Genomic DNA, 15,440 nt, shown 5'->3' on the forward strand with positions numbered 1-15,440 from the left:
ATCTGACGAACCCGAAAAAAAATTTACGATATATTTTGCGGTGAGAACAATACACGGACAATGTTTTTTATTGTAACCATAAATGACACGGTATTTTTAATGTAAGCTGGCAAACGATTGTTGTCATTACCATTTTTAAACAACGTTTTTTTTTTGTTGTTGTATCTACCACCGACAATAATTTTACCATGAAAAACATTGTCAGTGATCGCTAAATGTATGGGAAAAATGCCTGAAAAAATTCTGTTAAGATAAATAACGACCCCCCTTTTTCATGCTAAAAATGGCAAAAACGATGTTTTTTAATGTTCTGGACAATGATATTTAATGTGAAATTGATGTAATTACAATGAAAAACATAGTTAAATTATGGCATAACCACATACATAAGACATACGTAACACTGGCGTTTTTTTCTGGTACACGTTGCCCCATAGTCAGGGTTGCCACATTTAGATCTGTGTTTTCCCTTGAAAAAATCTGAGCATCTGTATCTGGAACAAAAATATCTGTAAGAAAATCTGTATTGTTTAAACATAAAGAACTTTGTGTTTTTAAGTTTTTATGGTACATAAACAAAATTTTTAGCTTAAAACGTGTGAGGAGTTAAAAATATGTTCAATTTGCTTAATATTTAATGGAATAAAATCTGGAGTGTTTATAAAAATTAATGTCAATTTCGAAAAATCTGTATATCTGTACTTTTCGACGAAAATCTGTATGTCTGTATATATAGATTCTGTACCGTTACTTCTCCCAAAAATCTGTAGAATACAGATTAATCTGTACATGTGGCATCCCTGCCCATAGTACTCCGTACCTCGTCCTGTCAAGCTGCTCGATAAATAATGAACGAAATTAATTTTCTTTTTCTCGGCTTTATCGAGCCCCAAAGAAAATCCTATATGGAACTGTCAAAAAGTTGTTTACAAAATCAATGCAGCATTATTCAAGTAGGAACGAGACAAATGCAGGGCTGCGCAGGTACACTGCCTTCAAAAACAACTCAAACAGAGGTTTTTATTCAGAGTGTGGTACCATTCGAGTAGTTCATTTTGTACCAACTTTTTTGGAAGATTCCTGAGTGTAACGTATGTCTTATGTATGTGGCATAACTATGTACAATTACAGCAACTTTCAAGGTTTTTAATGTTTTTTTTTCGGGAATCTTCGCAAGTTCGATTAATACATTATAATATTATAATTGTGTTGTTTAGCTATATCAGATTTTTATGTCATCTGAAGGAGCTGCATTTTCTAAGCAATTGGGTTGTTTAACTATTCACGGATTACTGATTTTTATATATCAGCTAAAAGAGTGTAATTTTCTGAGCAAAACGTGGGTTTTAAAATTTATTTTATCATTGTCCTTCGATTTTTAAATGACGATTAAAAAATCACTCTAAATCGCTACAATGACAGTTACTTAGACATACGTAACACTGGCGATTTTTTTGGTACTCGTCGCCCCACATCACCCGGTACCAACACTAGTTTGAACTGCTCGACGAAAATGAACGGAATGAATTTTCTTCATCGCAGCTCTACTCGAGCCCATAACAAAATCCCTTAAAAAACTGTCAAAAAGTTGTTTACAAAATCAATGCTGCATTTTTCGAGTGGAAACGAGACAAATGCAGGGCTGCGCAGGTACACAACCTCCATAAACTACTCAAACAGAGGTTTTTTACAGAGGTTGGTACTTTCGAGTAGTTCATTTTGTACCAACTTTTTTGGAAGATTTCTTCCTGAGTGTTACGCATGTCTTATGTATGTGGTTCGCCCATATACCAACTGTCATTGTAGCGATTTCGAGTAGTTTTAATTCGTGATTTAAAAATCGAAGAACGATAGAAAATTTTTGAAAATCACGTTTTGCTTAGAAAATGCAGCTCTTTCAGATGATATATAAAACTGATATAGCTAAACAACCCAATATTTAAATCATGAATTAAAACTGCTCGGAATCGCTACAATGACAGTTCGCTCTTATCAACTGTAATTGTAGCGATTCGGAGCGATTTTTATTTTTCATTTAAAAAACGAAGGACAATGATATAAGGTTTTAAAAAATCACGTTTTGCTCAGAAAAGTACATTCGTTTAGCTGATATATAAAAATCCAAAATCCGTGGATAGCTTAACAACCCAATTGAGTTGTTATATACGGGTATATGGGCGAACTGTCATTGTAGCGACTTTGAGCAGATTTCGAGCAGTTTTAATTCATGATTTAAAAATTGAAGGACAACGATAATAATCACTTTTTGCTTAGAAAATGCAGCCCTTTCAGATAATATAAAAACTGATATAGTGAAACAACCCAATTGGGTCCTAAAGCTATACCAGGTTTTATATATCATTTGAAAAAGCCGCGTTTTCTGAGCAAAACGTGATTTTTAAAAAATGTTCATCGTTTTCCTTCGATTTTTAAATGAAGAATAAAAAAACTGCTCGAAAGGTCTAAGATGACGTTTCGCCCATGCACGGTATATAAGTGAACTGTCATTTAAGGCATTTCGAGCAGTTTTTTATTCTTCGTTTAAAAATCGAAGGAAAATGATAAATATTTTTAAAAAATCACGTTTTGCTCAGAAAATTACACTCTTTCAGCTGATATATAAAAATCAGAAAACCGTTTAAAACTTTATGACCCAATTGAATATACCCTGTCGCTTTCGAGTGTAGCCCGGGACAGAAAAAATGTAGCTTTGGTGTAGTCTGGAGAGTGGAAACAAAAAACAGTGAAAAGGCAAAAGTGTAATCCTCGTGTAGCTACATCGCAAAATCGAATTCGACATTAACACTTGCGTACCCGACCCCTCCGAAGCCGAAAAATGGAATTTTTTTTTACCTGCCATTCCGCAAGACCTGAACCGATTTTGATCGAACCTTTTTCAAAAGATCACAAATTTATCATAGTTTTTGGGACAGTTGGGGACATTTCGAAATTTTTCGTTGTTCCGGATTGATCGACATATCAAACTTTAAGTTTTTGCAATAGAACACTATTAATGATCGATATTTGGCCACTTGGACGACTAATGGCCGTTCCTGTTTGAATTTTTTTATATGCCGTAAGCTAGGTCTTGGAACCATTCACAGAACCGATTTCCGGAGCTCGGCCAGTAGTGTCCAAAACACGCCCAAGTGGCCAAATACCGATCGCCAATAGTGTTATTTTGCAAAAACCTAAAGCTTAATATGTCGCAAGCTAGGCTTCGCTACCATTTTTAATCTAGCCTGTGTCTCTGGAAGGGTACTTACCCCACTGTTCCCCTCGATAAATCCGGAACAACGGAAAATTTCGAAATGTCCCTTACTGTCCCAAAAACTATGATAAATTTGTGATCTTTTGAAAAAGGTTCGATCACAATCGGTTCACATCTTGCGGAATGGCAGGTAAAAGAATTTTCATTTTTTCGGCTTCGGAGGGGTCGGATACGCATGTGTTAAATATGGTGCTAAGCAAGCAGCAGAAATGCAGAATCTACCAGTTTTCACAAAATGAGTTAGAGCTTACCCAGTTTGGTGTTACTTTTTACCAGCAATTTTGTTAATAGTTTAAGCATGTAAGCATGTGGTTGTAAAGTTTGTTTTTATTCTGATTCGTTTCTGCAATTCTGCATGCTTTTATACAAAGTTCGGTTTGTACGGTTTATATCTGTTAATAATTCATGAAACCTTAACGTAAAATCGTAGTTTATAGCACTTATCTTCAAGCTTTAATAAACGAGATGGGAGTGCGTGGACTGACCACCTACATCGCCACGAATGCCGAGCGTTTTCTGCGACCATTCGAATTGCACGATTGTTCGCTGGTAATCGACGGAGATAACTTGTGCATTCAGTTGTTTGTCCGCTCAGAAGAACAGGTAGGGGCTTTCGGTGGAAATTATGATCACTATTTTCGAGCGGTTGTGGCTTTCTTCGAACTTCTTGCCAAATGCAACGTACAACCGTACGTCCTGCTGGATGGTGGCTATGAGAGGAACAAACTAAAAACGGTATGTAGTCGAATGTTGGGTCGAATTCAGATAGTTAAATACGTCAAAGCCGTTTCAAATCGAACAATTATTCCGTTACTCATTCGAGAAGTATTTGTCGACGCGCTACGAGCAATGAGGGTCCCCTTCATGCGATGCCTGTTCGAAGCGGATAACGAGATTGCGATTCTGGCCAGAAAACTCAACTGTCCGGTTTTGAGCTATGATAGCGATTTTTATATTCACAACGTAAAATATATACCATACGTTACGATCACTCACAAAATTTACAGGAGAGTGGTAGAAAGTGAACAGAAATATACTATTGAGTTAGTAGACCGTAAGAATAAAGGAAGAGATAGAGTACTTGCCAAACAGGGTGATGGAGACATCCAACCCGATCAAATTCAAGAAGCTTTCTGCTATCTGGACTGTTCGCTGTACACGATTGAGCAGCTGATCGGTTCTGAAGATAGTCTCAACCCGGAAATGCTACCTCTCTTTGCTACGCTACTCGGTAATGACTACATTGAGCGTCGCGTTCTTTCGCGATTTTATTCTACAATGAAAGTGGGAAAGGTCAGCCGAAAAGTAGCCCCCCAGCAACGGAGGATAGTTGCGATTCTGAAATGGCTGCGACATCATTCGGTCCAATCGGCAACTAAGACTATTTTGAATCAGGTCCAAGATAAGCGTCGGGATGCTTTGATGCGGCAGCTACGAGGTGCGATGTACGGGTATAACTGTGAGGAATGCACTTCCTATGAATATTTTGGCTTCCAAGATGAGGCGGAAGCGGAAGGGAATGCAGATAATTTTCTGGAGCATTTCGAAGATGATAGTAGCGAAGCTATTGTTGAACAAGAGTTGGTAGACGAAGAAAAGACACTGGAAACGGATTCAGTGAGTGAAGTGGTAAAAATGATGGTTATATTCTTTACTGATAATTATAATGTTTTGTTTCGTAGGAAATCCCGGATGAAGAGGACGACCCAGAATCTGCTAGTGACGAAACGGAATATGCTGAAAGTGAAAAGGAGGAGGAACAGGACTGTGAATTGTCCTGCTTTACTTGGGAACCTTGGCTGGTAGATATTTATCAGGCCGGTCTAACTCCTCGTTTTGTGGTTGACCTTTACCATTCCAGCCAGTATATAAATTATCCCCAAGTGGAAAATATTGCCAAACCGGATAGTAATGAAATTTGCTATAACATTTTGCGGTATATCTTTGCTTTGTTGAAAAGTTCAAACAGGGGTCATAATTTTCGGTATCTTACAAGATGCCAGAACGTAGCACACTATCGATGGGTAAAATTTCAGGAGGTACAACTTCCTGAATTTATAAGTTTTCACCCGAACAAAGAAAAGAATATGCCCCTCTTAAAAGTGGCATTCGATGAGCTTGCTAATTGCGAGGATGTTTTTTTAAAACTACACGAGCTTCCCATTAATCAAAGGCTTTATTTTCTATGTATAATCTACTGGGCCTTCAAAAGTGATTCTGTTAGCTGCATTCATGTTCACGCCTTGATACTGTGCTTAATACAGCTTCAATATGTAGACAAGCATTTGACGAACAAATCCAGAGATCAGAAGGTTTTCCAAACAAACCTTAAAACATACTTAGACACACAGAAAAAATCATTTGCGAAAAGTTCAACCCCCGACCTGCGACAAAACGAGGATGAAACAACCACGCAAATCATCAAAAGACTTTCGACGGCAGTCAAAAAACCGGAAGCTACACTATCATACGAAATTCTATTGCCACACTTTTCCATCCCCGAGCGCAATTACCGACGGCACGCGGAATTCGACCGTGAAGTCGCACACACATTTGCGGAATTGCAAGCCGTAATGCTGAATGTGTTCACGTTGAATGCTTTACTGAGGCATCCTTTCGAGCCACTTCGGGTGCACGAATTTTACAACGGTCTGTTCATTCACAACCTTTATCAATCACTGAAAACCCGCTCGGATCCGATGGAGTACATTAGAAGGACAATTTTTCGCTATTCTTCAACGCTATCGGCGCTACATCTGGTATTTTATGAATTTGTCATAGGTTTGGTGCCAAGGCTGAAAAATAGCCACCACACGATCAGTGTAAAATCCAAACCGAAGAAAAAGAGTAAAAATTCGAAGCGGATGAGCAGCAATCGAAAGCGGCAGGATGTTGAGCTGAACAAGGATGAGGTAGATGCTGACAGCGACTCAGACGAGTTTAGTGATGTAAATAATATGTTTCATCAACTGATGATCAGCGGTCAATAAATTAAGGTGAGAGTTAATTTTTATCAAAATTTAATTTAAGATTGTTCGTTGTATGAAGCAAACATAATATGATTTAGATTTGCGAAACAAGATACTTTATTTAATATTCAATACGCACTTTTAAAGTTGCAATTACACTAACTGCCTCTCCGTTAGACAAAAAATATGTTTGGAAAAGCCGTCAAAATTAGCAAATATGATATTCTTTATATCGTTTTGCTTGCTTCATTCTATTAGGCGGAGCACAGGTGGTGAAAAAATATCTTTTTTTTGGAAATGAATTGAAAGAAAAATAAAAGCTCGCCTCTCTTAGTGTAATTTTTTTTAATCTAGATACCAATACTCAAAAAAATCTTCCGGTCACACACGTTCAACTTCAGTTTTGCTTATGAACATTCTCTCAGCGTAGGGTAAAGGGTAAGTTTATGCTTAATGCTACGAAAAATAAAAACCATTTTCGATTGACGGCGGTGAGAGCTAGTGAAAAGTTGAGTTGGATTGATCCTGTAAAGCACTTTTACTCGGCTAGACTGCGCGCTGCGGAGCATCGATATTAGATTCTCGTAAGCATTTTTTGTTTCATTATTTTACAGGGTCTGCGTGCGGTTTTTTGCTGCATTGAAGTGCAGAGAGTTGCCACGCGTCTATACACAAAACGTTCCGAAAAACATTCTCCGTTATCGAGTTGTCTGTTATACAATAATTTCAAACTCATCGTCAGAATCGTCCAATAGCCGCGTTTCTACTTCCTCAAATTCTGTAATAAAAGAATGCTGTAATTTGGCAACAGATGGAACTAAATTCAATTTAAGGTACCTTCGTTTACGATTTCCGTAGCAGAGATCTCATTGAACGCCTCATTTGGTTCGCTGTTTTTTCTCGACGATGCGGATGACACAGTTGTGGGTGTCCATGGCGCTTGACGCGTTTTAGTAACCTCGAATAATGCCTGGCAACTGCCACTATTCAGTTCTTCGTTGAACTGTCGCACCAGATCTTCAAACTCTTTCTTGGTTGGGCAGACGAAGCACACAGCCAGCGAAGGATCCATAGCTTTAAAATTAATTCTTCTTGCATACTTTTGATGGAAAGATTCGTCCATTTCTATTTCCTCTGGCTCTGATTTGTTTCCGACAGTTCCACTTCGCTGGACGGTGTGTGGATCCAGAAACAGTGCCTCATCTCCCACGTAACCTATAAAGTATAGCGCTTGATTGGGGCGCCCTCCGATCATTCCGCAACTGCCACTCAACTCGAAGCATTTCTTTAATCCCTCGATGTAAATTGGGTTGACTTCACTTAAACCCAGCCGAAGGGGTATTATCAGCAGCAAAGGTTTCCAACATTCGCCATCGCTTTTGTCCACGCAAAGTTCCACTGGAGAGTGAATGATTTACTTATTGAGCTTTTCGAAAAATCGATTAGTAATACTCACAAACTTCTTCTGTAGCCAGCGTGTTATCAAGAGCAACGTGAATCGCCAAATTACACCAATCGTCGAATTTCACCAGCTTCCTAAAATCATTCCAATTATTAGAACTACCGACAATAGGTCATATGAAGCACTCACTTCAGCACTTGTGCGACTGTATTTGGGCCGAACCATTCGCCAACTCGCTTCTCCTCCGACGACTCTCCGGTCAGCGCAATTTGATGCAGTGAAAAGGGTGCCTGTTTGTTGTCCTCGAGTCGGTTTACAATTTTCAGGTAAATTGGTTCCCTTGTTTCGGGCGTCCAGAGCCACTCTCGACCCAGGTGCAACTGCGTTAATGCTTGTGCGAGCACCATCTGCCCACAGCGGAGCATACAGCCCCATCCCTTGTCGGTGGTGAGCAGCGATCCTCCGATGGGAACAAATCCGCGCCGATATGTACACCACAATCGGCTGTGGACATCCTGCCGTACTGCGTCCAGATCTGTCATTGGGTAATAAGGGAAGGAATATGAACGATAATTTTTTTTTTAATATCTTATTCCAATTGATTTTAAATCATTTTAAATGAAATTTCAAAGAACGCAATTATGTTTCACAATATTGCGAGTAATATGAGTCAAAACTGTTGAAATAACTTTTGTTAAGCAACCACACTTTGTTCAACTGTGTATTAACAGTACTACAACATGCTCAAATATTTTTTATTTACTTTATGACATGAATAACAAAAAAATGTTTTAAAGAAACGCTAAAATATTGCGCTGCAGATGCATTGGAACGTAGACATGGCAAAAGTTGTTTCTTATCAGCAGACTATAGAACTGATGGTTTCATGTTTTCAGTGAATTCTGCATTTTTGTTTGCGATTTCTGCTCCTTGAAGTTGTCGCAGACAATTGAGTTGTGCTCAATGCAAGTACTCCGAGAACAAAAACAAAACAAAAAATCTCGATACGCAATATTGTCATCGTCATCGCCCGTACTGCGGTCATCGCACTCATTCGTTCAATCGTCCCATGAATGTATGTGCTCTGACACAGCAGACAGAAAGGATGGCCTTTCTGGTGAAAGCTGACAGATAATGAACGAAACAGAAAAACATGGAGAGGCATTTACAGGGACGTAAAATGGACGCTTCCGTTTACCTTGAAGTGCATTGTATTGCTTGCCCAATATCCAGACAGTTACGTCCGCCTTGGGGATGTCATCCGGTTCGACTGAACCAATGTCGTAGCCCACGTACGTGTCCAGCATATAGTCCATGATTTTTAGGCCTTGCAGCAGCTAGCAATTGATACCATTACCCCTCGCTGGTGACCAACAATATGGGACAGCAGTTCGCTAGCAGGCCGAGCTCCAGCGGAATTCTCTGATTCGTGTTAAGTTTCTTCCACGTCACTTACAGGCACTACAAATTTCAATCACAAATCACTAGAGCTTTAGGTCGCAGAAAATGAAACTGCAAATTTAGAATTTCTTTTGTTCAGCTTTGTTGTTATTTTTGAGCATGTTTTGACACATCTTCGTTGATGCACAGCTGGTTTCTTGCTAGTACACGGCAGGCAATTGTTAGGCTATTTTAGTGTAAATTCTAAGCTGACAGCATTTTTGTACGTTTTTCCCGTAAAATCCGGAAGTTAGAAAAAGGTGTTGCCTCTGAGAAACGATTTCCTCTACATCATCACAAGGAATACATATATCATTCACTTTTACACAAATATTCAATGTTTCAAAAAATTTCCCGTTTTCAGTAGTAATATCTACGATTCTCGGTAATTCATATGCTTTTTTCGTCTTTCAATATTCATCGAAAATGTAAATATTGAAAAAAAGTTTTTCATTTGGAACTAATTTGGTTCAAATTAATCACAAGTTCTAAGAAAATTTTGGTTCGTTGTTTTTTATATAACTTTTAAAGTTAATATTCAAGAGCTACGAAATGAAATATTGGTAGCTATCCAACATTTTTCATTTTTGATGCTAAAATCGTGAAAGTCGGTTCAGCCATCTCTGAGAGAAATGAAGAAAAAAGGAAATAGTTTTTATATGGTTATGTCTTGTCAAGAGAAAAATAAGTAGTTTTATAAAGATTTTTGCAGTACAAATGTAACTAACCAAAAGTGTGCCAAACGGAGGGTTTACTGCGAGTTGGTTTAACTGAAAAGCAGTAAATATTGAAGTAACTATTTTTCTACTTTATTTTCTTTTCAGCGTTTTGTTGAAGTTATTTTCTAAACATATATCAAAGCTAAAATTAGATTATGTTTCTCGAGCGGTATAGAATCGGCTTTATTCCCACGGTCATCAGACCTATAATTTAATATTTCCTAACAATTTGCCTTGATCTTTGTGTATCATACTTCATTGTAAAAGATAATGTTTAATTAAATATTATTTTAATATACGAGATGTTTATATTCTCTTCGTAACAGGAATTCTGAACTTTGTTTAAAGAATAAAGTTTTGATTTACAAACAAATTTTTAGACCAGCAATATTTTATGCTGTACTGGTCAATTTGTTGTTTAACAAGGACGAAAACGCTTCAAAGGATTTAGAATAAAATTCTTAAAATGATTTTGAAGCGTCCTCGTGGTTTGATAAACCCGAAGTACATAGACTTACTGGTGTTGAAACATTAAGTCAAATAAAATAATTAACAATTTTCGACATAAATCGTTGCAATCCTTAATTGCTACGATAAGCTCTCTCTATAGCCAATAAGTTAGCAATTAAGTAAGTTGTAAGTTTACTTCCTTTTTTTTTGACAAGCAGGTTTAAATCCCTACGAGTGATAAGTCCTAATTGCGAAAGCAAACAAATCCCAACAATTAAAATAACAATTTTTCCAACAGTGTTGTGAAGTCACCATTTATGATTGGACACGCATACTCATTATTTAGTAATATCTACTATCAAATATATTAAATACCAATATAGTTCACTTTCGTGAAATTATGAAGACAAATTGAAAATGACAGAAGCGTTAGTCACCTTTTCGACCGCTAGGTGCGCCACTTCTGATTTTGTTCTACACGACATGCGAAATAGAGCAACTTTTGACAATAATATTACCCTAATGGGTACACTGAAAAAAATTCACATTTTATTGTGAAGTGGACTCGGCGGAATATTTTATAATAATAAAGTTCGCCTATGCATAAGGCAATCCATGGGTGGTGTTCCACGGTTTGTACGTTTGTCGACCTCCGACAATATTTTGAGTTGTAAAATGTCGACTTCCGGTGACTGGGAAACTGCCGAAAATGACCAAATACCACCTAATATGGTTTTTTTTTAACTAGAATGACGCTCAGAGGCCAGAAATTGTCTCGAAATGCCAGTTTGAAATCCAAGATGGCGACTTCCGGTTTTTGAAAAATCAGATAAAATTTTGAATTGTAAGATGGCGACTTCCAGTGATTGGAAAAAAGAAGAAAATGACCAAATACCACCAATATGGATGTTTCTTTAACTAGAATGACGCTCAGAGGCCAGAAATTGTCTCTGAATACCATTTTGAAATCCAAGATGGCAACTTCCGGTTTCTGAGAAACAGCGAGATATGACCAAATACCATCCAATATGGGTATTTCCGAAATCGTGATGATGCACTGAAACCACAAATCGACCTCAGACAACATTTTGAGTAGTAAAATGGCGACTTTTGGTGACTGGAAAACTGCCGAAAATGACCCAAAAACAACCAAATATGGGTGTTTCTTTAACCAGAATGATGCTCAGAGGCCAGAAATTGTCTCCAAATGCCATTTTGAAATCCAATATGGCGACTTCCGGTTCCTAAACAACAGTGGCAAAAGGCCAAATAACACTCATTATGGGTATTTCCGGGATTGTTATGATGCACTGAAGCTACGAATCGACCTCAGATAACATTATGAATTGTAAAATGACGACTTCCGGTAAATGGGAAACTGCTGAAAATAGCCAAATAACACCCAATATGGGTATTTCTTCAACCGGCCGATTTCCATCCAATATGAGATGTTTCGATACCAGAATGATACACAGGAGCTAGAATCGACCACAGACAACATTTTAAATTCTAAGATGGTGACTTCCGGTTTCTGTGGAACAGCCGAAAATGACTAAATAACACCTATCATTGGTGTTTCTTAAACCAGAATGACGCTCAGGGGCCAGAAATTGTCTCCAAAAAAAATAACCTAAAGGGACCAAATACCACCCAATATGAGTGTTTCTTTAACCAGAATGATGCATGGAGCTAAAAATTGACCTCAGACACCATTTTGAATTGTAAGATGGCAACTTCTGGGAAACAGCCGAATACTACTGCATATGAATATTTCCGTAATCGAAATAATGTATAGAAGCCAAGCATTGACCCTGGACACCATAATGAATTCGAAGATGACCACTTTCAGTTTCTGGAAAACAACGAAAATAACTGAATACCACCTAACATGAGTGTTTTCGGAATAGAGGTGATGTACTAAAGGCAAAAGTCGAGGATGTTGTCATTCCGATAAAACCAATAATTTCAAACGATATAAACAAATCGCAAGAAATCAATGAATTTGGAATGTTGAAAATTATTGAATTAAACACAAAAATAGGCGGGACGAAGTTTGCCGGGTCAGCTAGTAAATACATAAATATGCTGGTTAAAGCAAAGCTGCAAGTGATGAATATGACGATTAGAACTCGGGAGCAAAAAATTCGGAGGGATAAAAAAAAACAAAAAATACTTTCAAAACGAATAAAACTAAACATTAAATAATAGTTTTTGCATAACAGTTGTTATCACTAATTATGTTTGTTTTGTTGAATATCTTTAATATATAATATAAAAAAGCTTTTAAACCAATTACAACATGATATGTATCCATACTTAAATTGATAAATTGATAGAACATTCAAGTTTTATCTAAGCTAAAAGTTGCACAACAACCATATACGACTATTGACAACCATTGTGCGGTTTCTCCTTTTATCTTTTTCACGAGGTAATTGAAATATTCATTTAATTGTACACATCGTGGCCTGATTATTGAGCTTGAGCTTGACGGCCGCACATTTCGTAGTTGCTTCCCGTGATGGATCTGAGCTAGTGAAGTTACACAGGGAACCACGTATATAGCAACTTGGGATTAGTTTACCATTTACAGGTCGTGGCCTGATTGTATGAATATTTCTTTTTCGTGCCTCGATAAGCTACATCTATTATATTATCAATATTCAACTCCCGGAATGGCGTTAGTTTTACATACAAACAATATACGCACGAAATCTGCAACATATTTTTTTCTGTGAAAGTATGAAATTGAGTCAACTAAATCTAAAATTGAGTAAATTCAGTTTCGTGTGTGAGAATGTCACACGCTCACAGAAATTCAACAACAATGCACAGTGATACATTAAGGCAATGTAGGCGGACACGAGTTTTTCGATGCGATTTTGTGGTTTTAGAGTAAAATTTTTTTTTAAGAAGTTGTTTCTTATATTAAGTCTATTTTTATGTGCAAATGAAAATTAGGGTGGTCCTGAAATCGACTAAATGAAAAAACTAACTTTTTATTTGCATAAATAAATGTATACATTCATCGGCACAGTTGTAGATCAACTAATTTTAAGCAACTTTCGGTATTTCTTTACAATATTTATACAATATTTGTTCTATCAAATGATACCAAAAAATATTATTTATGTTTGCCCTAAACGGAGACATCAATATATCAAAAGGGCCTATTTTTAAAATAGAAATAGTGAAAACTCTTCATCTGTATAATATATCGACAATGTTTTTTCGTCAAAATTGGCGTATTTTTGATTAAAGTTACCGAAGAAAACTTTGTTTTTAAATTTGAATTGAAAAAATAGAGCGAAAAGACTGTTTTTGGAAACCAAATTTCATGTCTACAAAAAAGTTTTTTTACAAAGTTACTTAGAATTAGTTGGTCTACAAGTTTGCCAAAGAATGTTTTATTTCGTTGATTTTAGGACCACCCTAATTTTCATTCGCACATGAATAGAGGACTATGTATAAGAAACAACTTTTTACAAAAACTATGGCTTTAAACCGCAAATCAAAATCGCAACGAAAAGCCTATGTCCGCCTAAATTGCCTTACTGTACCACTGTGCAATGAGTTTAGTTACCTTTTTCACCACAAGAGGGGGTGTTCCCTGTCTGTCTTCACGGGAATATATGGGAAATTCGAGAGTGAACTATATTGTTATTTTAAGATATTTGCTACTATATAAAAATGGAATTCCGTAACGCTTGATCTTATTGATATTATTCCCTCAGTCTCTGTGGTGTACAGTAATCATCATCATTTTGAATCGTTCTAAATCAAAAATAATAAGCGGTGACATGTAGGTTTTTTAACATGAAAATGTTCGCTGATGTTCAGGAAAGACATTAGTTATAAAAAAATAGTTATCTAATTACTAAAACTTGAGATATTATTCACAAAACTACGTAAAACATGCAAAATTATGACTTTCTGTGCTAAATTTGCCTCTAAAGCAAAATTCAAAGCGATGACATATGATTCTTTTTTCACTCAAATGTTTGTTAATGTTCAGGGAAGACATTCGAGAAAAAATAATTAGTATCTGATCACTAAAACTTAAGATATTATTCACAAAACTACGTAAAACATGCAAAATTGTGACTTTTTATACTTAATTCGTCTCCAAATCAAAATTCAAAGCGATGACATGTGATTCTTTTTTCATTAAAATGTTCGTTGATATTTAAGAAAAATATTTGAGAAAAAATAATAGGTATCTAATCACTAAAACTTGAGATATTATTCGCGAAACTACGTAAAACACGCAAAATTATGACTTTCTGTGCTATATTTGCGTCAAATCAAAATTCAAAGCGTTGACATATGATTTTTTATACTGAAATGTTTGTTAACGTTCAGGAAAGACATGTGAGGAAAAATAATTAGTATCTGATTACTAAAACTTGAGATTTTATTCACAAAACTACGTAAAACAAGCAAAAATATGCTGAATTTGCCTCTAAATCAAAATTTCAAGCGATGACATGTGATTTTTTTTACATTGAAATGTTTGTAAACGTTTAGGAAAGACATTTGAAGGAAAGTAACAAGTATCTGTTTACTAAAACTTGAGATTTTATTCACAAAACTACGTAAAACTTGCAAAATTATGACTTTTTATGCTGAATTTGCCTCTAAAACAAAATTTAAAGCCATGACATGTGATTATTTTTTCATTAAAACGTTTTTTAATGTTCAGGAAAGACATTTGAGGAAAAATAAATAGTATATGATTACTAAAACTTGAGATATTATTCACAAAATTGAATGATGAAATGAATTTGCCTCTAAATTAAAATATGAAGCGATGACATGTTATTTTTTTTACATTAAAATGTTTGTTAACGTTCAGGAAAGACATTTGAAGAAAAATAACAAGTATCTGTTTACTAAAACTTGAGATTTTATTCACTTTTATTCACATTTTAAAACTTAAGATATTATTCACGAAACTACCGATAACACGCAAAATTATGGCTTTTTGTGCTAAATTTGCCTCTAAATCAAAATTCAAAGCGTGGACATATGATTTTTTTTTTCACTAAAATGTTTGTTAACGTTCAGGAAAGACATTTGAGGAAAAATTAAATGTATATGATTACTAAAACTTGAGATATTATTCACAAAACTGCGTGAAACATGCAAAATTATGACTTTTTATGCTGGATTTGCCTCTAAATCAAAAT

The 15,440-nt window shown here is 36.1% G+C and overlaps 2 protein-coding genes across 6 annotated transcripts; one reads left to right on the forward strand and one right to left on the reverse strand.

Annotated features, from left to right (window-relative positions):
• Nucleotides 1-3,579: 3,579 nt before the first annotated feature.
• On the forward strand, nt 3,580-6,556 carry LOC129730271 (protein asteroid). 5 transcript variants are annotated; one of them, XM_055689466.1, is made up of 3 exons: nt 3,580-3,646; nt 3,702-4,900; nt 4,954-6,554. In XM_055689466.1, exons 2-3 carry the CDS (start codon nt 3,737-3,739, stop codon nt 6,259-6,261), a joined length of 2,472 nt encoding a protein of 823 aa, XP_055545441.1. In that variant the 5' UTR covers nt 3,580-3,646; nt 3,702-3,736; the 3' UTR covers nt 6,262-6,554. The 5 variants fall into 5 exon arrangements, with proteins under 5 accessions (XP_055545441.1, XP_055545445.1, XP_055545443.1 ...); XM_055689470.1 differs by having other exon boundaries at nt 3,591-4,006; nt 4,667-4,900; XM_055689467.1 differs by having other exon boundaries at nt 3,632-3,650.
• LOC129730273 (cysteine protease ATG4B) lies at nt 6,334-9,409 on the reverse strand. The gene is made up of 5 exons (XM_055689471.1): nt 8,841-9,409; nt 7,832-8,177; nt 7,697-7,776; nt 7,078-7,638; nt 6,334-7,018 (listed from the first exon to the last, which is right to left on the reverse strand). Exons 1-5 carry the CDS (start codon nt 8,956-8,958, stop codon nt 6,954-6,956), a joined length of 1,170 nt encoding a protein of 389 aa, XP_055545446.1. The 5' UTR covers nt 8,959-9,409; the 3' UTR covers nt 6,334-6,953.
• Nucleotides 9,410-15,440: the final 6,031 nt, after the last annotated feature.

This window comes from Wyeomyia smithii, chromosome 3, assembly GCF_029784165.1.
Source record: "Wyeomyia smithii strain HCP4-BCI-WySm-NY-G18 chromosome 3, ASM2978416v1, whole genome shotgun sequence".
In the NCBI taxonomy this organism is placed as follows: Eukaryota; Metazoa; Arthropoda; class Insecta; order Diptera; family Culicidae; genus Wyeomyia; species Wyeomyia smithii.

Excerpts from the sequence above, each read along its gene's own strand:
- LOC129730271 (XM_055689466.1), top strand. The coding sequence starts at position 3,737 with ATGGGAGTGCGTGGACTGACCACCTACATCGCCACGAATGCCGAGCGT. Across the intron at positions 4,901-4,953 it reads CGGATTCAGTGAGTGAAGTG|GAAATCCCGGATGAAGAGGA; the intron begins GTAAAAATGATG and ends TTTGTTTCGTAG.
- LOC129730273 (XM_055689471.1), bottom strand. The coding sequence starts at position 8,958 with ATGGACTATATGCTGGACACGTACGTGGGCTACGACATTGGTTCAGTC. Across the intron at positions 8,178-8,840 it reads GCAATACAATGCACTTCAAG|ATCTGGACGCAGTACGGCAG; the intron begins GTAAACGGAAGC and ends ACCCAATGACAG. Across the intron at positions 7,019-7,077 it reads TACGGAAATCGTAAACGAAG|AATTTGAGGAAGTAGAAACG; the intron begins GTACCTTAAATT and ends CTTTTATTACAG.